The 22,456-nt window shown below is 41.1% G+C and overlaps 1 protein-coding gene across 1 annotated transcript in view; it reads right to left on the bottom strand.

The window, feature by feature from the left end:
* Positions 1-518: 518 nt before the first annotated feature.
* fndc5a (fibronectin type III domain containing 5a) overlaps positions 519-22,456 on the bottom strand; it is a 46,984-nt gene continuing 25,046 nt past the window's right edge. Inside the window, exons 2-6 of the mRNA XM_034127061.1 lie at positions 13,757-13,872; positions 12,290-12,488; positions 3,115-3,204; positions 2,791-2,924; positions 519-2,368 (exon numbers count right to left, since the gene is read on the bottom strand). Of these exons, the coding sequence (XP_033982952.1) occupies positions 2,309-2,368; positions 2,791-2,924; positions 3,115-3,204; positions 12,290-12,488; positions 13,757-13,872 (599 nt within the window). The 3' untranslated portion in view covers positions 519-2,308. The remainder of the gene's footprint in view (positions 2,369-2,790; positions 2,925-3,114; positions 3,205-12,289; positions 12,489-13,756; positions 13,873-22,456) is intronic.

A 22,456-nucleotide genomic window follows, 5' to 3' on the forward strand; every position in this document is an offset into this window, starting at 1 on the left:
TGGGGAAACATGCATTCAGCCTTCAGCCGCAAAGGTTTTTTGCCGTAGTGCTGATCACTGGGTTATGCAGCAGAATACAGTTGTGAGGTGTTTGTCCTAAAGGTAGAGAGACCTGGTTCTTTCTCCCTTCTCCCACAATGTGCATTTTCTCTAAACCTGTTCCTGCATCATGATTCAGTGCGCACAACCTCGCGCTTTTCCACTCTTAGCAATACAAGGATAGGGAGTGATAAGAGCCATCATTCTACCCACTTCCACTCAACCTTCATTGCTCTCGGAGCCACTTTTCTGCCTGGCAGAGTTGTGACATGTTGTGTTTGTACACAGATGTATTGGTTTCACAATGAGCGAGAATGAAATGCGGAACAAGAGATCAGCTGTTTATCATTCTGTCCGACAACACAGATTCCTAGCCACTGAAAAGCTCTTCACCATCATGTTTCACGATTATTCCAGTACTTTTTTCATATTTTTCCAGATCAAAAAAGCACGACCAATGAATAGAAATGCAATAGAAGTGTTTTCAAAAGACTTTAACAGCAGTGTATTGACAAAAGAAATCACCTACATTGTCACCAGCGTGAACAAACGGCCGGTACCCTCTAACATTTAGATTCTATACATGTTGCACATTAGTCATATTTCATTAAAGGCTCTCTAGGCTGACACTACCAAACAAGAATGAAATATAAAATGTATTTACACATTCAATGTCAACCAGATTTGCCAACTAACCTCAGCACATGTTCATTTTCACTCTTGCGGACACATTTAATTATCATGTGAAAGCTAATGAATCAGACAGGTATACAGGGCTTTCCGTCGTATAAGATAAATCATAAATACAATTGTTTTTAAGGCAGTACTACTGAGTTTTAATCAGCCCTCACATACACCATTTGCTTTCTGAAAACAAGTCCCTTTACAGTGTACAGTGCACAGTACCGTATAACAGTGGATCCCTTTTTAGTGTTCTCAACACGTAGTTTCAAAGCAATGTTGACTTTGATTTGAGAAAGAAGTCTTGATAGAAGCCCTTCCTTCTTGGTGACATCTGCTAATGTCATAAGGAAGTCTCTGGGTTGAATGTTGGGCCCATAAAACATATTTCCCCCCCCATGCTCTCCATCCGAAAGATTTTACAACAGCGCTGAAACACTTTTCTCTTAAAGTTAAGGGGAGGGATCACCTGTAAACTCAGGTTAAATTCCCTCATAGTCGATGTGCAGTTTGTTCATTCGTCTGAACAATGCATGCTGGGAGCTCGAGTTTTGGACGAACAGTGCTTCCACTGTTATTGCTGATATAAGGGATCTCTTTGGGGTCTCCACAGACATCAGTAGAGTCCACCCCCTCTTTTTAAATTCATTCAATGAACGCAGCTCCATAATGAAATTCATCCCCCTCACAGAGAAAGACACAAGGAAATACTAAAGGGCTCATCCTGGATGTGGAATGTAACAATTCAGGAAATCTATTAAAAAAGCATGACAGAAGTTAGAGGGCAAACACAAGTGTGGCCAAGATGAAACCACCTGGCCTGTTACATACTCAGATAAGCCTTCAAAATGACGATAGTGGGTGATTCAGCTCCTCTAAGGCTGCTCTGACGTCACTGCAGCACATCTAAGAAACGAGTCCTAAAGCAGCCAGGTGGACTCTGGTTTCCCTGAGGGGGGAAAAGGAGCTTGGCAGAATGAAAACAGTTCCCACAGAACGTTTCTGCCTGAGCGGGATCTAGAAAAATAAAAAGATACCAGAACAGGACTGCTCTGGTGGCACCTTGTTAACATTAACTAGAATAATGGATGATCTACAGTGTTTTTCTTTCAATTCATAAAGCTGAATATTATGAAGAAAAAAAGGTACGACAAGTGCCACTCATATGGTGAAAGGTCTTATTTGTGGTTGTTGATAATGTACTGAAAAACGGTGAGAAGAAAGAGGTGACGGAGAGAGAGAATGAAAAGGTCTCTGGCTCTGTTCGTAGACTTTGGTCCCTGGGGTTGGTGCAGCTGCAGTCTCACTGTCGGAGCCACTTGGCCCCCATCGGCCCCGCGGTAGAGTACTTACAGAGCAGGGTGCAGCCTCTGAGCCCACCCAGACTCTGCCCTCAGACCCTCAGACCCTCAGACCGGCCAGGCCGTGTCCGACCCCCCCGACTGGAGCAGCTTGGCTTCAGCCCCGCCAGAGGAGAGTAAAGGGCCCTGAGTCCCAGCCTCATCCTGACAAGCAGATGGGCCTAAAAGGGGCCCGCTTGTTTACGAGAACACATAGTCTTTTGGATAAAGAGACGACGTCCTGGCAGTCACACCTCAATGATGTTGACAGATGGCATCCTATTGTTGTTGTTGTTGTTCTTAGGGAACTGTGGGAGGAAAGAAGAAGACGACAGGTGTGAGAAGAATCATACAACAAGCTCCTTCAATGAGCATGAGGATGCCTCTGCACTCGTATTGATGTTCATAGCATGAGCGAAAGAGATCTTTGAACACAGGATATGAATATGGCATGGTGCACCGCGAATTCACCCCAAAAGAACTCATTAGAAGCTATGACTCGTGAGTTTTCTAAAAGTTGCAAAGTCATGCACTTGCTGCCATGTTGAAGCAGTGTTTAGCTGAAGACTGAGGTTCTGATGACTGCGCATGAAGTGCCAGTGGAAACAAGTCTAGAAGTGGCCGGGACAATTCACCTGCCCGGAGTCGCTGTAGGGGAGGCACCCAGAGGGGAGGAAGAGGAGGAGGAGGAAGAGGAGGAGGAGGAGGAGGAGGGGTGGGTGGGTTATACCTTACTGCGCAACAGCCCCCCCGTCGGATGTTCAGGAGTGCTGCACTCGGAGGAGTTTTTGGCTTTGTCCTTGTTGTTGTTGGGCTCGTTGTCTTTGATGATGTCGTACTGACGGCAGAAGAGAGCGATCACACCTGAGAAGAGAGGAGAGGAGAGAAGGAGAGGAGGAGAGGAGAGAGGAGAGGAGGAGAGGAGGAGAGATGAGGAGAGGAGAGGAGAGGAGAGGAGGAGAGGAGTGGAGAGGAGTGATCAGATCCACAGCTGATTTGAGTACAACTACGACAGCAACAGTGTGTGTTTGTGTGTGTGTGTGTGTGTCCCCACCTGCCCACATGATCAGCACCACCACGATGATGATGAGCTCCCCCGCCCTCATCTGGGTGCTCTGGCCCACTTCTTCCATCGTCACCTCGTCTGAAAGAATCCACATATTTAGTTAGTGGAAGAGGATTATGATTGACTGAAAATGTCAGATTCTAGATGATGACGTTCGTGAGAAACATGCTTATTAAAATGTCCTCAGGAGGCCCAGAAGTAAATGAATCAAGATGAGTCTGCTGCCGTATTCATTTTTGTAATGTTATTGTTTACGTTTTATTTGTATTTGCACACACATTATTACAGTATGACTGCATACAGTTGGAAATGATCAGAAACCACAGTCCTATACAAAAACCCACCCCTCTATTCAAAGAGAAAAATCTAACTGTAACAAAACAGGTTATAAAAGAAAAAGCAATAGAAAAATACAACAATAGGTAAATAAGAAGAAGCACACAAAGTGCCAGAAAAAAGAAAATCAATCAGAAGACACAATCCAATACAAAATGAAAAACAAGAAGAAGAATAGCAACAAGAACAGGGTCCAAAATTAAATGTGATTACATTTATATTCCTGAATAATGGAACACAGGCATCATAAGAATTTTAAAATGCAGTAACAGTATTTTCCTTTTTGTTCCTTTCTCCTTTCCTGACCTGAAGTTGAGATCATTTCCATACTCTAAGCCAGGCCTGTTGTAGAGTTTTCACATTAACGCGACTTATATACAACATTGACCTGGTATGATGAGACCGGTTGTTGTTTAGAACAAGAGGAGCTACAGTAATTGGCTTCCAAACAGACAAATTACTCAACAGCAAAGAGAGTTTCGTATAAAATCAGGATCTTAAATGAGTCTAATGACACTTCAAGCAGTCAGCATCTTTTGTGTCGGCTTAAGAAAGCACACAGAACGAGCACATGGAGCGCATGATTTAACGGCTTTGCATCAGCCCTCCTCAAAAGTAAAAAAGGTGGATGGATCAGGTGCTGTGATCACTGAGGAGGTTTGTAATTTGAATAACTTCAGAATTTCTGACACAACCGATCTACCATTTAGATATCAAACAGTAAACAACTTCAGTGTATGACGGTTATTGTAGCAGCAGGGGGGTCAGAAAGAGAGAATTGTGGGCTACGTCATTTTTTTTAAAGTCTTTTCCGTTGTGAGACTTAAAAGAAAATGAATGGGTTGAGATTGCAGAGATGGTTCTAAAGGTTCACTTTGACATAAGCAGAGCGACAACCATCCTGTGTGCTTTAGGGGCTTCATTTTCCAGAATATAGATTATATTGGTATATAGAAAACACACATTGCCTTGCTATAGCCTACATCTAACAAATGGGGCGAAGCCTGCGAGCTAGTTCAGGCAGTCAACTCGAGCACTTATGCTGCATTCATACATAACGCCCCTTGCCACTCTACAACCAACCAAACAGAGTCTCCTTAATATGCTGCTCTATTTAACCTGTCAGATATCTCTCCATGCATTGCTTGCTGCTGCTATTGCTGCAGCTACTTCCACGTCGCTGCTGCTTGCCTGCCCCACCACCACCCCAGCTTCCACCCCAGCTTCCACCCCAGCTTCCACCTGTAGGCTCGGGGGTTAGTTATTTAATCATCACTCATCGTGCTATGTATATCTGTGGAGTGATGAGGCCCGAGCGTAGACGCCAAACTCAACTATGCTGCTTCTAATAAACATGTTAAAGAAACACGCGAGCTGTCTAACTGAACTGTAGTTATTGTAAAACTAAATAATACCCATGAATATGTACAGGTTTGGATGAGATGACACCATCTGAAATTGTCTGTGTTGCTTTCTTTGGAAATCCCAGGGAGATGCTGCAGGTTCATTGGGTACAAGTTAATTAATGACATTAAGACAATTAATTTAGTAAGACAGTAAAATAAACACCTTAATGTGAATTCTGGAGTAATCCTTCTCAAGTCTGAAAGAAAATGGCCAGTGAAAAATATGTTTTGAGTCTCTGTTTTGAGATATTCGGGGAATGTTATTTTCTAGATTAAGAACACCGTCCAATAAGGCAAATGTATTATGTAGAGAAGGAAATAAAAGATGCAATCCTCCTCTACTCCCATTCCTATTTATATTTGGCCCGTCCCCATAGAGAGACTGCATTGTGGCTGCATACAGGTCATTACCTGGGTCATTACTTCCTCTGTAAACTTGATTAATAAGCTACTAATTTACAACAGGCTAACAAACTACTTCATATATTTTTAATTAGATCAGTAACTCGGTCACTGCACCTGTAATAAACAAGAACTGTCTTATCTGCAGAGAGTGCACTTTATTAACTTTGATTATGTGCTCAGAATGACAAGAGGCTTCATGGACAACTTTCTTTGTTTCAAAAACCTTTTAACTTTGGAAATGTTCATTTAATTTCTACAATTTTTGGCAACAATCTAGCGGGGCATCTAACCTCCATCAATATGGCTCGTAGTAATCATTTAGTGTTGCTTTGGGGAGGATGACTTTAGTCTCTACAGTATATCATTGCTTTTCCAAGTTCCAGAGCTGTTATACTGCTCAGTCATTTTATTCATTCTCGGTTCCAATGCCGTTCCCTTTTGTATCGCAGTTCAAGGTCAGCTCTGTCTAGACTCTGTATTTTCATATTGACTACTGCCGCTTGTCTGCTAGTCTTCACCTGTTTCTATTATGCCTTAAATGACTAGCATACAGATCTGAGGCACAGGGGGTCAGGTAAATAAAGTAACTGACTTCATACAGACAGACATTTTGAACTGTAGACACACAGCCAGACAAACAAGCATGAGCATCCATAGAGATGTGTTCTGTGTTATTGTTATTAGGACTCATTCTGTGAGCGCCCAATGGACTCAAAAGATCACAGAGAGGCAGAACATGAAAAGGATAGTTAACGCCTCATCTCAGCCACTGGTGAACCTTTGTTCTAGATCGTGATATAGAGATAAAGCAATGAAAATAATTAATCACAGCATTCAGAATCAGTTATATCCCGTCATCATCTTTGAAGTATGACTATCAGCAGAAGCATCAAAGAGAGAAGTGCCTGTTTCTCTCTGGAACAAAGCAGCCACACGTGCTAACTTTTTTTGTGGAAGTCAGAGGCTTGATGTAAAGTTCATCGCAGCGTGGAGAGCGCTGCCATCCTTTTATTAGATGCAGTGAATGACATTTGGAGGCCCGGTGTGGCAGGAACCCCACGCTCCAGCAGCTTTTAGCAACAAGCAATTCTGCTGATCGATTGGCCTCTGTTGCCCGGTGATAACTGATCAAAGCTCAGCGGCCGAGGTGCCTGGCCCCCCTGTCCCGGGGCCGACTGCTCAGCTGCATCAGCAAGACATGGTTTTATGGATTAACAGCACACGAGAGGAAACTGTGTTGCTGCTTTGTCACTTTTCTTATCTGATGTTCGGTTTTCATATTTAACACTGGAGCTCTAATGGTAAGCGATGAGAAGATTCACCACCATTTAAAAATAGCTGTCCCAGAGTTTCTCTACATTCCAACAAATATAAATACGTAAACTGTTGCCATTAATGTAAGTATTTATTGTATTATTGTACTTCTTATCCTCAAAATTGGCGTATCTCATATGTCAAAAGATATTAAAGTGGACCTATCATGCTATATTTGAATAATATATTGTAGGGCCATACCTATATAAAACATGTCTGTGAAGTTTTTTTTTCAAAATACCAAACAGATCATGCATTTTAGCCATGCCACATTTCGCTGTAATTGCTCTTTTTCAGCCCTGTTTTTGCAGGGGCTGATTCTGTGAGAAGTCTGGGTATGGAGGAAAAGAGAGAGGGTTGTGTTTTCTGACACTTGGTGAGTTCCCTGACACACCGGGGACACATATTCATGTATAAAAGACGTACAAAAGTGCATTTTGTATGATAGGTCCCCCTTTAAGATATCTGTCTTGACCAATGACCCCCGACCTTTGTTTTGTTATCATTACTTGGCTGTGTGTTTAGATGAGAGCCCAGTGGCGATCTGTTCATCTGTTATACTGATTATACAGTAAAGCCATAGAAAATAATATGATATACAGTACAGTACAAGTACTTCTGGGTCTCTGTGTTTCATTCAAGCTCGGCTCTGTGTGTGTGTGGCATGAGCGCATTTTGTGAGTGCGCGAGCGGTAACGTGGAATGTTGTTGTTAGCATCTGGTTCATAAATCTATCGATCATAAATCTATCGATAAGATTTATGATTCGAAAATTATAAAAGTAGGGTAGACATGTGGCTGAACAAAACGTGATCTGTCTCTTAAATGTGTGTCAACCACAGACCTTATTTCGAGCTATTTTCCAAAATCCTATGAAGAAATTGCATTGGTTTTTGTCTAAGGAACCGGAAGTGGTAAAATTCTAACTTACTTCCGGGTTTTAGGACGCGTCACTGTGGCACTCTATATATGTATGCAAGAGAAGAATGCATGGCCCTTTCTCATTTCACTAATTTCCCCTCCTCGACTCCTCGAATCCTCGGTCCTCCGGTAGTGAACCGGAAATGGATTTCAGCGCGCCATGTTGAAGGACATCTAATTTCTCTAAATGCACATTGAGGACCGAGGATCGAGCATCGAGGAGGCTCTCTGGAGGAGCTATAACCGAGGATACACTGATGGGTCCTCCGCGGATTTATTTCCGGCAACAGAGATGTTGTGACGCACGGCCGGACTTATCTCAGCCTCTGATAGTGTTACGTTATTATGAGAGTGCTCTCATACTTGTTTGATTCTGAAATTGTATATATTTATATAAATATATGTGTGTATATATGTCCGCATCTGTAGCCTGTTATTGTTTCATTATACCGCACTGTGAATGAATTAAAAGTAAATATATAAGTCATCATGAACACAGTTCTGTCCATCAGACAGAGTGCTGTGCCTCCTGTCATCATTAATGGACGTCTCTTTAAAATGACTGCTCAGAGGAGAGGATTTTACATTTCTCTAAATGCCTGCTGCTTCCCCTCCTCTCTCCTCGGTTCCCCTCCTCGACTCCTCCGCTCGCATCTCCTGTGGGCGGGACTAACGGAGCGTCCACACAGCAGCGTTAAAAAAATCTTGGAGGTGGGTGTATCTGAAGCTTGGGGATTTTTTGCGAGCAACGCGACCAACAACCAATCACATGAATCTCCCGTCCCCGACATACAAAGCAAAAAAGCCCGAAGTAAACTGGATATAAACTCCCCAAACAGGCGAAAACCTACCACTGTCTCTGCCACCTCCCTCCATGCCTGGCTCCTCCGGTTTGTATCCCGGTAGGTAAATAGGGACTGGTCATAAAGCACCGGGTGATTCCCTACCGCTATAATTAATTTCTCCTCCATTTTTTGGAATATGAGGAAATGACCTGCGGTATGTCTCTCCCAGCTTACACGCGGTTTGATTGGCTAGCGCTTGTACTGTCAGATTTGCATAAACGGGATTTGATTGGCTGACGCTTCCACCTCAGCTTCAAAAGTTGAACATTGCTCAACCTGGAAATCTACGCTCTGCTTCCCACAATGCAGTTCGGCGAAAAGTGAGGCAAAGTGACGTCACCCAATTCAAAGTGAATGGGCAGAAGCGTTGGAAGATTTTTTTAACGCTGCTGTGTTGACGGGCCGTAAGACACGAGGATAGGAGTCGAGGAGGGGAGTCGAGGAGGGGAATTAGAGAAATGAGAAAGGGCCCCGGTGCTCTCCGTCAGCACTCTACACCTCTTTCAGACGAGACATATACCACGTGATGACACGTTAGGCTCGTGTTGTGTTCAAGGAACCTTGGCCAAGAAAAACAGGCACTCGCTTGTTATCTCTTTCTTTTTGCGTGTGTTTATAAATTATCTCGAGGGCCGTATCAAATGGTCTCGCGGACCGTATACGGCCCGGAGGCCGGAGGTTCCCCACCCCTGCACTACAGGCACAAAACAAACAACAAACAACAAAGAACATTCTCTTGATATTTGCTACCACTGTGCACCTGATGAAAAAAGAAAACAGAACAACAATTCGTTCTGCCTATGGGATGAAGCAGAGCTGAGCGATGCTGCCTCGAGAGATACTTGGACGTACATGGTCATACTCCTACATTAAATAAGAAAGATTGCAATATTGCTCCATCATCCTTGTTTTTGAAGGATTTTCCTTTTGGCCAGAGAAAAAGAGACCTCTTTTTTAAAGAGGCCAATGAAGCTCGTTTGGATTACCGTTTTTATTTTCCATGTTTAAGTTAAAGTGTTTTGTCCAAAAGGGACTATAGGTGTGTACATCTGTGTGAGAAAAACACCAAGAAGGATTTAATTGTGTGGTACTCTTTGAGGATGTTTTACTGTCCTGCTTCCTCTGTAACTACTTCCTCTTTTTTACTCTCTATCAGTCAATATGGCTCCCGCCCCTGTTTTATGATGCATCGTCTCTTCCCCAGGTTGTGCTGTTTTTTTTGTTCATCTCTTTGTCTTCCTTTCATTTCATGAAGCCTAAACGTATTGTGAAAGAGGACATGATTAATCCAGCTTTTCAGGCTCATCCTTTGTTCTTTCACTGATATCAGCATGATATGGCGGATCAGAAGGGTGCTGTCGAGCGAGGACGGCAAAATACGTCCCTTTCTTCTGTGATAGTTCGCCTGTCATATCAGGACAATGGCCTAACAGCTGTACTGAGAAACTCTCTTTATGCCTGCAATTATCTGCAGTAAGAGACAAACTTGATTTCTCTCTTTCTGCCTCCTTTTGTGAAGCAGTCATTTTCAATAACCATTAAACGCTTTTGCTGTCACCATTTTGTGGAATGATGAGCAAGTTATATGAAATTGAACTTATTGGACATAGGTGCTGCAGCACAGTCAGTATGAGAAAAATAAAGACCTTTTTGAACATTAAAGCAAGAAAACATGTCACAGTGGAGACAAAAACAAATATGAACCTCAAAATGTGCATAATAGGGCCCCTTTAAGTCTTTTGGAAAGAAAATACATCCAAAATAGACCAAGAAAGTTAAACAAAACTATTAATGTGTATTTGTGTGTCTGTAAATTGCTCCTAAATTCATCAAAAGGTACCCTTTGATAATGCCTATAATGTGTGTATTTAAAATCTAACATTTTATTAAAATAATTGTCTTCACATAATTTATCAACTGGGGAACTTTCAAAGTATTATCTATTACTTCTGAAAGAAATCTGAAATCTCCACTTCAGTAGGACTTAAATACATCAAACTTGGCTTTTGACAGTTATTTTCTTTTTATGTAGTGATACAATGAGATATAATATCCAAATAATTTGTAGCTGGATCAATTTAGTGCTCAGAAATGTATGCAGATTATCACATAATTAACAAGATAATGCCTTATTTGCATATTTCTGAATAATTTCCGAAAATGTCAAATACAAAAAAGCCAATTAATAAGAAATCAACTGTGGACAGTTTTTGATGATCTATTACCTAACATGTTTACCTTATCCACATGCTGTGCCCTCCTTAAATAAGCCACAGTCTCGCTCTGATGGGAATTGAACATTTATTCTGGCGCTGTTGTGCATCCCGAATTTTAAACACACCACTGATCTCTAACTGAATAACAAAATGTTGACTTGAAGAACATCTGCTCATCTGTCATCAAAAGAGTTCAGTGTTCCAACGTAGCTACGCTAATTAAACAGACATCCTTCAGCAGGCAGTGCAAATCAAGCAGAGCAGGATGATTGGTGAGCTAAAGTGTGAGGACGCTGAAGGATGTTAAATCTCAGACTGCTCTCTGTGGAGACGTGCACTGTGAAACGTGTGCATGTTGTCAAATGTGAGGAAGAGTGAGGATGTCTCCTTGCTCTGTATTGGATAGCCTTTTCTCGCTGTGTGTGTGTGCAGAGCCTGTCTACATTTTGGATCATACATTTTTATGAAATGGACAAGTGCATTGAGGCAGAGAGTGTTCCTCAAAAATCCCTCTGCTCATTTTAAAAGAAAAAACGTACATTTCTGGGGAATAGGCTTATTCTGATTTAAACTACTCTCATGTTTGTAGGGTTAGCTTAGCTTAACATAGCTTAGAGTAAAGATTGGAAGCAGCTATCATGCTTCAATCTATGGGAAAAACAAAACTAGCTGCTAATTTAGCTTAACATAAAGACTGGAATCAGCTAGTCTGGGTCTATGGTAACAAAATCTGTCAATCAGCATCCTATGAAGCAGAAATGTCCAACTCTTTCTTTAAGGAGTGTATTATTTTCCTTTTGCCACTACCTCTCATACATTTTTTTTATTACCAACTCTGATACAACTATATGTATGTATCTTTGTTTGTAGTGTGTTGTGTTCATGAGACACTTCTCTTTGTTTCTGTACATGGTGTTTGGGTTGGCCTCCCGGCACTGTTCTGTCTCCACGGCTTTAAAAGACAGCAGGAGAGGGAAAGGAAACAAGCATCTACACAAAAGGATAAAATCCAAAAATAATTATGTGTATCTGGGTTCCTTGCAGTTATTGATTTCTGTAAAATCTTCCCCTCACAGAAGCAACACGCAGACAACACTTTCTGTGCTAATTAGGCCTCAGTGGTGAACTGAGCACGTCTTCAGTGCTCTGCATTGATTGTATTTATATTCTATATGTCTCCTGTAGTGCCAGACCTCTGTCGACCATAACATAAGTTCAGACTCTTTCCGGGAAGTATCGAAGTATGGCTCACATGAGAGATGAGTGTACATGAGAAGAAGACTAGATGGAGCAGGGTTCAGCCAAAAGCACATTGATTTGCCACCCCACGTAGATCCGACTGCCTCCTCTCTGTGTCTGATAAATGCCTTTCCTCAGTTTATTTTACTGTACAGTTGTGCTAGGTGCATGCAGGGTGAGGCCTGCAGAGGCACGTCAATACACAGTGAAGTATGGACCTCACTCTGCAGCTTTATTCCTGAGTTGTGGTCAGCAGATGCGAGTTTCGGGAGCACTCTGTTGTGACATTTCATTTCACGCTTTGCGTGTCTATTGATTTGTATTGCTCTTTAGAGAAAATCAGTCAAGATATTGTCAAAAGGCCAAGTCCCCTCTGCACTTGCTGTCTTGAAAAGGGACGGACACAGAGAGAGGAAGTTCACACTTTTTTCCTTTAAGTATGGGTGTGTTTGATGAATGGCATTGGTGTGTGCCACTTTACCTTTACTCTTAGAGGCCTGGGTCTCGGCCTCCTTGGGCGTTCGGAAGCGCAGGGGTTCGCTCAGCGGGCTCGACCCAGACATGCTGATGGACTGGACATGCACAATGTAGTCTGTCTCTTCCTCCAAGTCCCATAATGCACAGGAGCGTGTGGTGGTGTTGACTTCCTGGATGAATCGCAGCATGCGCACGTCTTTCTTCTGTTGGAGTATGACAGGGAGACGAATGGTGAATGTTGTTTAAGGCAGCAGGACGAATGCTTTGTGTAGCAGTGGTGTAGGATGACTCACTCAAAGCCACTCATGAAAACAAAAAAGGGTGCCCCCATCATGTACAGGGTTATGGTTAGGCTAACTGAAGGGCAGAGTTTATAGGAACTTGGTCTACTCAAGAGGTCGTCTCGTATGAATTGTGGCAAAATGACGGAAAATAAATACACATAACAAGATACTTTGGATACTGAGAGCATTGCTCCTGTTGCATTCACATCATCATACATAAAAACCTCACTTTCAAAGCAAAAAAGTTCAAGATATTAGGAAAAAAAAATCTTACCAAGAGTTAATACCACTCTGATAAATATGAAGCTGGAGCAAGGAGTTGGTTAGCTTTGTTTAGCTTAGCATCAAGGCTGGGGGGAACAGCTAGCAGCTGTGCTATATATATATATCAATATATATACCAATATACAGTATATAGCCAGGTTTAGCTACATTTCTTGGTATGTGTATTTTTTGACCATTTGAAGTTGAACAGAGCCAGGCTGGCTGTTTTCCCCTACTTTCATTGTTTATGCTAAGGTAAGCTAACCGTCTCGTGGCTACAGCTTCATGTTTAATAGACAAACGCAAGAGCAGCATCCATTTTCCTTGTTGTTTACTGTTTGAAATAAAGCATATTTCACAAAATGTCAATAAAGAATATAAAACATTTTCACAGTCATAGGACGTTATCCAGGAGATAAAAACAAACAAACTGAATAATGTATCAATAACGATCACAATACAAGCAGATGTATATTTCTGTTGCTATATTAATTGTCTGTTTTTGGAAAGCACATAATGACCTGTATTTGTATCGAATTTTTACATTGTATTACCTTCCTCTGCAAACTATGCTGTCCTCGGCATTAACGTCACACCAACATGTCTTGTCAGTGCGTACATGAACCTGATTACGTTTTTGTGTGAGCTCGATTGCAGCGAATAACATCACTTATAACGCTAACGTCACAGAGCTGTCATGGTCTGTTGTTGTCAGAGAACACACAGGCAGTCCGACAGAAACCAGCGGCATGTGATAATTCAAACAAAGCACACTGACTCAAGAGAACAACTGGGTACAGAGAATTGCACATGGCAGCAAACAACCAGAAATTAATTCAATTAGTATGTGTGTGTTTGCATAGTTTATCCCCCCTGTTGGCACATTGACATACAGTAGCCTATATCCAGTGTCTGTTGCTCACCTGCTGTGTGATGGCAAAGCCAATAACGGGGTCTCCCTCGGGGATGTCCCATGTCACCACAGCAGAGTTGGCTTTCACTGCGCCGATGGTCACATTGACAGGAGGCGACAAGCTATCTGCAAAAACAGAGAGAGAGAGAAACAAAAGCTTGTTTTATCTTCTGCTGTATTCTGAGAGTATAGCTGTTTGCAGAAATGGCCACCAGAATGGCAGGAAACCAAATTGGGTTGTGTAAATAAAAGGCTCAGCTGAATCCATTATGCAAGGTGGAATCCACAAGTATAGAAACTAGGGCTGTCAGTCGATTAAAATATTTAATCGCGATTAATCGCATGATAGTCCATAGTTAATCGCGATTAATCGCAAATTAATCGCACATTTTTCATCTGTTCTAAATGTACCTTAGAGGGATATCTTTCAAGTTTTTAATACTCTTATCAACATATGAGTGGACAAATATGCTTTATATGTTTGTTTATTATCATTTGAACAATGACAAATATTCTCATGAATATTAAACACAACAACCTGAACATTACAAATATTCGCCTCAATTCAACCTGGAACCTCTCATACAATAATACTGTGTGTGTGTGTGTGTGTGTGTGTGTGTGTGTGTGTGTGGGGAGACACTGTGATGGATCGTTGAGCGATGTGCAGCTCAAGGCATATATGCTCGAATGGGAGCTGCCTGGACGCTGCAATAATGTTGCGCTGACTTTTCGTACAATGTCCCACTGTCTGGCTACCTGCATAAAGTCAAGTGCTCGGCGCAGTTGTCGGCGAAATGTCATTGAAACAGCTCCTTATATCCGTTAGCGCAGCTAGCTAGCACCAGATGCTAACAACAACACGTAGGTGTGCCTCGCTCGCGCGAGTCGCGCCACACATACACACTCCCTCCCGGTCCTCCCGATGGCCAGTCCGGGCCTGCCAGTGAGCGTGGAAGTGTGGTCTGCCACAAGCGGGCGGCAGGAGCGGGGCTGTCAGCATCAGCTTGTCGATGGTATTTTACACTCGATGCGCTCTGAAACTACGGCGGCCGAGGACAAAAAATACACATGCGTTAATCGCGTTAAAATAATTAGTGGCGTTAATTTTTTTTTGCGTTAACGCGTTATTAACGCGTTAACTTGACAGCCCTAATAGAAACACAAAACAATTCGTCAGAGTGTTAGAGCTGTTCTGCCCGAGGCTCAGCAGACACTGCAGTGTGTATAATGACAGGATCGATGCAGTCTGTGGGGCAAATCGTCCCAACATTCATATAGTTTTGAGGTATTAATAAAGTTAGGAAAGTTTAAAATATGTTCAAACCACTTAAAAAAATGTATAGGATGGATTGCAATGAAATTCATGGTGTCCAGAAGATGAGTCCCACTGACTCTGTTGATCTCAGGCGACAACCTCAGTTTTTCAAAAGTGAAGCCAATGTGTAAGTGACACAAACGTGCATTCTTTCTGATGGCCAACAGGGGGTGACTTCATTTTTGTAGTCTATGTTAAAATAGCTTCTTTCTTCATTTATTACCTCAGTAAACATAATCCTTTTACTGTCCAAACCGCTTGTTTCAAGTTCCTCAATACAGAATAATCTTCACTTAATACATTTTTGGCACATTCAGAGTTTAATAAACAATAAAGCTGGGTATGCTTTGGGCATGGCAATCTTGTGATTGACAGGTTGTGTTTAGTGTTTCTCTTTCAACTTTAGCCCTCTGATTCTGTGTTTTCACTGCATGAAAGTTATTTGTAATGTGTAAGTCACCATAATGTTGTTGAGCTTTTTGTTGCACGTAGCCCCGCCCCCTCTGTGCGACTGCTTGATCCAACAACCAAGATGGTGATGGCTAAAACCCCAAACTCGAACTTTAACTCTGAAGTCCACAAACCAATGAGTGACATCGCAGTGACTACGTAGTTTATCTAGAGTTATCTCTAGCACCATCAAGGCATTGGTTACTTCGACTATTATTACAGACATTCATACACTCAAGGTGAATTGTAATGGTGATCCTCAGATTCTTCCGCTATCTCCACCAATCCAATCCTTTGGTTCATAACCAAGTACCTGCAAAGCTTCCCATCATCCTCAGCTGTACTTTGTGTGCAGTAATACTAAGCACATGTGAGCTAAACTAAGATCACAAACATTGTGAAGATTATACTTGTTAAGCATATTCTTTTGTTGCAAGTAGGCTTTCCTGCTGACATCAGCAATTAGCTGCAAAGCACTGCTACAAATTGTGGCTTCCCATCACTTGCAACCGCTATCTGCAGTGGCGGCCGGTCCATAGGGGCGCTAGGGGCGCCGCCTCACCTCTTCCCATATTGAAAAAAAAAAATAATTAAAATAAAAATAAAAAAAAAAAATATATGTTTAAAAAAATATATATATTTTTATTTTTATTTTTAATGAACAAGGTAAATATTATATAATTGGTATCAGTAAAATGTATAATCTACAATAAAATCTCGTTTAAAATTGTGTTACGATGTCTAAAGTTACTGATAAGTCACATGTTTCCTGCCTGGCCTTGCCCATGCACCTTCTCTCGTCTGGGCGCTAAGAGAGGAGCCTTCAACCAGTGCAGCAGCAGCCACTAGCAGCTGACTGTTGCTATCTGTAACGTGTAAACTATGCCGCGAAAATATAATTTCAGCCAATCAGCGTCGTCAAAGATGACGGTCACCGGGCGCCAATGTCAGCGCCCAGTGCAGTCTGTGAGTAGTTTGGACAGTGACTCGTATCCGGTTGACGCAGTAGTTGATGAGGATGGCTTCGTGTGCAGGTGGAGTCTCCGGACCTCGGTCCCCGCCTAATTCTGTTCAAGAGCTAATCTCCAATCCTTTCGAAAGGAGAAGTTTGGCAGATAAATTGTTGCTTAAAGACCTTGGACCGGACCAACCCGATTTGAATATATCGCAGCAATCTCGTGAAAAAGACAACATTTATACACGAGGCTTCACAAGTAGCTGGTACACAAGAAAGGCTTGGCTAGCTGGATGCAAACAGGTAAATGCTGTCTTTTGTTTCCCATGCTTGGATATCACTTTATATGTAGAGAGGAGGTTTCCCATGGTTGTTAGAAGTTTATTAATAAGTGGGCATTTATCACAGAAGTGATTGTTCTGTCTCCACGTTTGTTGCATTGTCTGTGATGTATTTTCCAACGGTTATAGCTCCTGTTCTGTCCCAGCAACACTACACGGTTTGCAGCTCCACCACATCTTTGGTTTATCTTCGGTGTCGCTTAAAATCTGCTTCCCATCGGACTAAAACCTCCACGTAATCTGAAGACAGATACTTGAAGTTATTTAAACCTTTTGCAAACTTTATGTTCTTTCTTGCTCTAGCCTTGCCAGTTACATTGTACATAACACATATATTATCATTATGCTAACTGGTTGTTCGTGTTAGACGATGTAGCTTTTTCATTTCTGAGTTATTGCTATATGTAAATAAGCCTGTTTGTAAATAATCCTCAGAGAAACAAAGAAAAAACACAATTTATGACATTTTGTGCTGTGGTTATTTTTTTTAAATTGCATTTATTCACAGTTCAGTTTGAAATGCTGTAGTGACTTGTATTGAACCACTTAAATATTTATAATTAATGCTACTGAAAAGATGCTATTAATTTTATATCTCACATGCAGTTCACTGTAAAGCTACTTGGTGAAGGTGTTGGTTCATAAAACATGAACAGTTTTAAGAAAGAAAAAAACAGACCAGTTCTGAGAACACAAATTCCTGGTAAAGTAGTAGATGTTCAGGTTGATAAATAATATTTTCCACACTGAAGATTATGGAGGTATTGATCAGTCTTCTCATATTTTTAAGCCTCGATTTCTCCTTTCCCCCCCCCTCTAACATCACCAGAAGTCATCATTTAAGGGGTCATTTCTCGAAAAAAAAATTCGGGGGGGAAACCCCCCGGACCCCCCGGGTAGGTCACTTACGGTACGTCAAGAGCCCCACCAAAAAAAAAGACCACCGGCCGCCACTGGCTATCTGTCAGCTTATTAGTATAAACGTGCTTCAGTTACCACCAACTCTCTGAAGACGCTAATTATTCCACTGTTACTGCATGCGGCTATTGGCGCTGATCTTTGTGTATTGGACTGCTTTAGAAATGAGGCTCATTTGCATAGAAATGGGCCAATTTTGCCAACCGAGACGATATTTGCTTGTCAGCGCGGTTAGGAGAGCATTTCACCCTTTGCTGGTGCTAAGAGAGTTACACGTTTTTTTTTCCGTTTTATATGTGCAGGTTTAATGGTTGTAAAAGCCGTGCAAACTATTCTCTATTTTTTGATATTCACAACACACCTCAGACAGTCAAAATGTTTCGTTCAGTATTGCATGCATTGATTTTTTAAGTTTTATTATTGAACATAAATGACAGAGCAGCCTAAATATTCTGGGTCAAGATGAGAGTAATGAAGTATTTTTGTCTGTCTTTGTAAACTTACCTCATGCCTACTGAGATTTCAAACTGTTTAAACACTGCATCATTTATTAGAAAATCTCTCAATTCTGCACTTGGATTGAACTCCCAAAACCCAAGAGATCATTGGTGCAGTATTTTAAGAATATATTTTCAATGCCAGACAAAATAAAATATATTTCATGTACAAACTAGAGCGGCACTCAGGAAGTGCAAAACTCTGCCAAGGTCAATGGTGCATTCAAGTGCTCCTCCGATAGCCCCATTTCCTGAATTAATACCACTAGGATTCCACATTAACCAAAGTGAAAAAATAATTCCTGGATCCACCACCTGATAAGGTTCAACTTCAAAAATGATTGGATTTTTCTTTGGCTCGTGGTACACCTTTCCTATAAGTTTCATGAAAATTAGGACAGAACTTTCCAGTATTCCCGCTAACAAACAGACGAACAGATCTGAGACAAAAACATAACCTCCTGGATGAACAACAATATGATGCCAAAAATCAAGGAGAAGAGAAATAAAAACTCATATGCACATATACCTAAATCTATCCCTCATTAAAACTGTTTGTTCATGGCTGAACAGAATGAAAGTCAACAGGAAGTCCTCATTACATTCTGAAGAGTCCATTGACCCGTGCCAATATTTTTGAAAGATGCTGTATTCTAAAACTGAACGAAATACAAGTATGATTAAATCATAACAGAAGGGAAGGTCATGGGCTACAAGACTTGACAATAATGACTTGGCTCATTTTCTAATGAAGTGTGTGATTGTGTGTGTCTGTGTGTGGTGGCCTGAGCTGTTACACAATAGGACTATAATTATTGTTCGTGTTGTTTTTGGTTCTTTACCAGATTTTCAAAGTGCCTGCAGTAGATGAGAACACACCCATTTGTTTCCAAAATATTGAAATGGATCTTTCCTAGTTCTTTATTATTTATGTTCTCATTAAACTATTTTAAAGTTTAAACTGTGCTAACCATAATGGATAAAACATTTAATTGACGTCACTGTCTTGCTGTACAGGTGTAACAATATGTTGTGGCTCCATAATTGATGACGCAAATACACAGACATATCTAGAAACTAGATATGAATTACAATTAAACTAATTGAATTTAAATCCAATCAGTTTTGACTCGCAAAGTGCCCTCGTTGTTTTCATTTAGATGCAATTAGTGGTTATGCCTGAGGGTCTAATTCAAACGTATCAAACTGTGACCGGTCCAGAGGTCTGAGCTGCTGCCTGGAAATGCTGGAAAGGCCAGGAAATAATCCACGGGTCAGTAAATCAGTTAAACAGAAGATGCTGTACGCAAAGTAGGATTAATGACCATCGAAGGCCTTTTGAAGACATTTTCCAACCATGTTCAGATGTGCTTTTTTCTTCTCCTGTTGTCTGCACATTCTTAATGAGATCTTTATTATTCAGTTTATATATGTTAATGTTATGTAAGGCGCTTATTTTATGAATGCACTCTCTTAGAGAGTTAGAGGAGAGGACTACAGATGAGAAGACATACACAGGCTGACTAGCAGAAGTGAAAACATCCAAATACACATTATGGGGTTTATTTAATACTCTGAGCCAGATGTCTAACACTTAAATTCACCAAATGTAAAATGTTTATTCCTATCTTTTGTATATTCTATAGGTTTTTATTGAGGGGGTTGTTCATATATTCTTTATCAAATATTCATGGAGAAAATGGATTTTCTTTAAAAAGAATGTTGACAGTGTTTAATTTGTAGAGTAAAAAGAGATCTAAATTACACTTTGTAAAACCATTTGACAAGTGTTTAAACAAAACTGATTCCTGTCCAAGAAGAGTATGCAAATTAGCAAAAATCTAATAAGATATTGCCTCATTTAAACATTACATTTCAGAAGCCTTGGCAGACAAAAAGTTAAGTTGTATGGTGATTTCGATCAGTTAAAATGTTTACCATATTCTCCTAGTGTCTTCTCTTAAAGTGATCTTCCGCGGTGTTGGTATGGTTTGCCACCTTTGGAAAGAGCCAGTCTGGTGGACATCAGTTCTCATGAATCACTGCAGCCTTTTGGGATTGATTAATATTTGTAATGGGAAGCAGAAGTGAGAGAGATGAATGGGGAGGGGGAGAAGTGGCCACTCTCAGTGACGCCGCTCTTCTGCCTTTAATGGGATATAAATCTAATTTAGCCCACCAAATGCAGCCAATGAGTTATTGAATAGGTTAACACTCACTTGTCCTTCGACGGGTACAAATCACACAGCTGATAATTACAGGATGATGAGCTGCAGTAGCACTTGGATACTGACATACTGTACATTGGGACGGAGCAGGCCTCTGTTACAGCCCCCCCGCCTTCCGCTGACACTGTGATGAATGGCCTGACTAACAGTAGACGACAGGATGAAGACCTGCGGCATCTCTTCATCAGCGGGGTCTCTGATGTTTGATGTAGCTTTGCTTTTATTTACGATTTCCTAAGAAGCCTGAGGGGCCGCCGTCTTGGGCGGAGGGGCTGATGGGACTGATGAATTCACAAATCAAGCTCATTACGTCTGTTAGTCCTCTCTCACTGACTATGTCTCTCTCAAACACTAACACCGCTCTCAACACACACAGTGATAGTTAACATTTAGCTCCTAATGCCCTTCAGGGAATACATTAATTTCTGTGGCTGACAGACCGTTGCCCTGTTAGCACATGTGTAATACTCCTCCTGGTTGGAGACTTGTGAGTGCTAGAAAAAATAAATAGATAAAAGGAATCAAAAATCGATGCAGAAGGAGCTGAGGTATCTAAACTTTTGATGTTGCCTTCACACCAGTTCAGTGTTAATTTTGGCAGCTGTTTTTGATTTAGTCTTAGTCTTTAGACGAAAATGGTTATTAGTTTTAGTCACATTTTAGTCATTTCTATCCTTCATAGTTTTAGTCGACGAAAACTCAAAACGTTTTAGTCTAGTTTTAGTCGACGAAAACTCAAAACGTTTTAGTCTAGTTTTAGTCGATGAAAAATTACATTTTACTCAACTTTTAGTCAAAATGTTTTCTCTCTTTAAACCAATTCAGTTAGGCAAATACAGGTTTCTGACATTGTAATCAAGGTGACAGCATCAAGTGTTGAAATTCGTAAAGCAACATTTCACTCTCTTAACACTTTACTTGTGTAATATCTAGGATGGGTATCGTTAAGGTTTTCTACAGTACTACTAGTCTTATCAATACTGCTTATCGATCCGGTACTTTAACGGTATTCTTGTATTTACTTTTTGTTATTTTTTAAAGGAAAAAACTAACAAATTGTTAACCGAATTAATTGCTTTATTTAAATGTGAAATAAATGAAATATATATAATTATGTTAAAATATTGTACTGTACTTGAGTAAAATGTTGAGGTACTTGTACTTTACTGCAGTATTTAAATGTTTTGCTACTCCACTACAGTTCAGAGGTAAATGGTGTACTTCTACTCCACTACATGTATTTAATACCTTTAGTTACTTTACAGATGTGGATGAATGATGTGAAATATAATCAAGTGTTAACTCAGACTTTAGTTCCACCTGGAGTAAATTCACAAGCTACCCTGCAGTATACAAAGTCATTCAAACTAGCTGCACCTTTACCAGCTTTGAGAACACTTTAATGATCAATCATTATAAAACATATCATATAGATTATTCTGAAATGGACCAATCTGCACAATGACTACTTTTACTGTCGCTACTTTAAATATATTTTGATGATCATACTTTGACTTGAGGAACTCTTCCTACACTATGGTATTTTTTTACTTAGCTACAAGATCTTCTCCCACCTCTGCACACCTGATGTGATAACGTTACTCGTAATTGGGGCAACAGAGCTACGAGTTAAGGAAGTCGAAAATTGTGCATTTCTCCGACTGAATATGACGCCTTTTGGCCGGCTGTTTGGACAGACTACTCTACTCGTGTCAACGCGCTAACGCGAAAACATGGCAAACGAGCTTTGTCCACATCGAGCCTTGTAGAGTGTCTCTATACTCTCTGAACGCTCCGTCCCCGGCAGATCTCTGTGTGCCACTGCAGCGTGTCTGTTAGGCCCCGCCCCCCCGCACACAGAGAGACACAGGGGGTGTTTCTCAATCGCGAGTACGCTTGCTTGGTAGCACATGTCTGCCGAGCATCTTACTTCAGAAGCGAGGCAAGAATACTTCCTGGCATTCGGAAAACAAAGAGTGGAACAGGCTAGCAAGTGTGCAGGT

Source organism: Trematomus bernacchii, unplaced genomic scaffold, assembly GCF_902827165.1.
Source record: "Trematomus bernacchii unplaced genomic scaffold, fTreBer1.1, whole genome shotgun sequence".
NCBI classification, from domain to species: domain Eukaryota; kingdom Metazoa; phylum Chordata; class Actinopteri; order Perciformes; family Nototheniidae; genus Trematomus; species Trematomus bernacchii.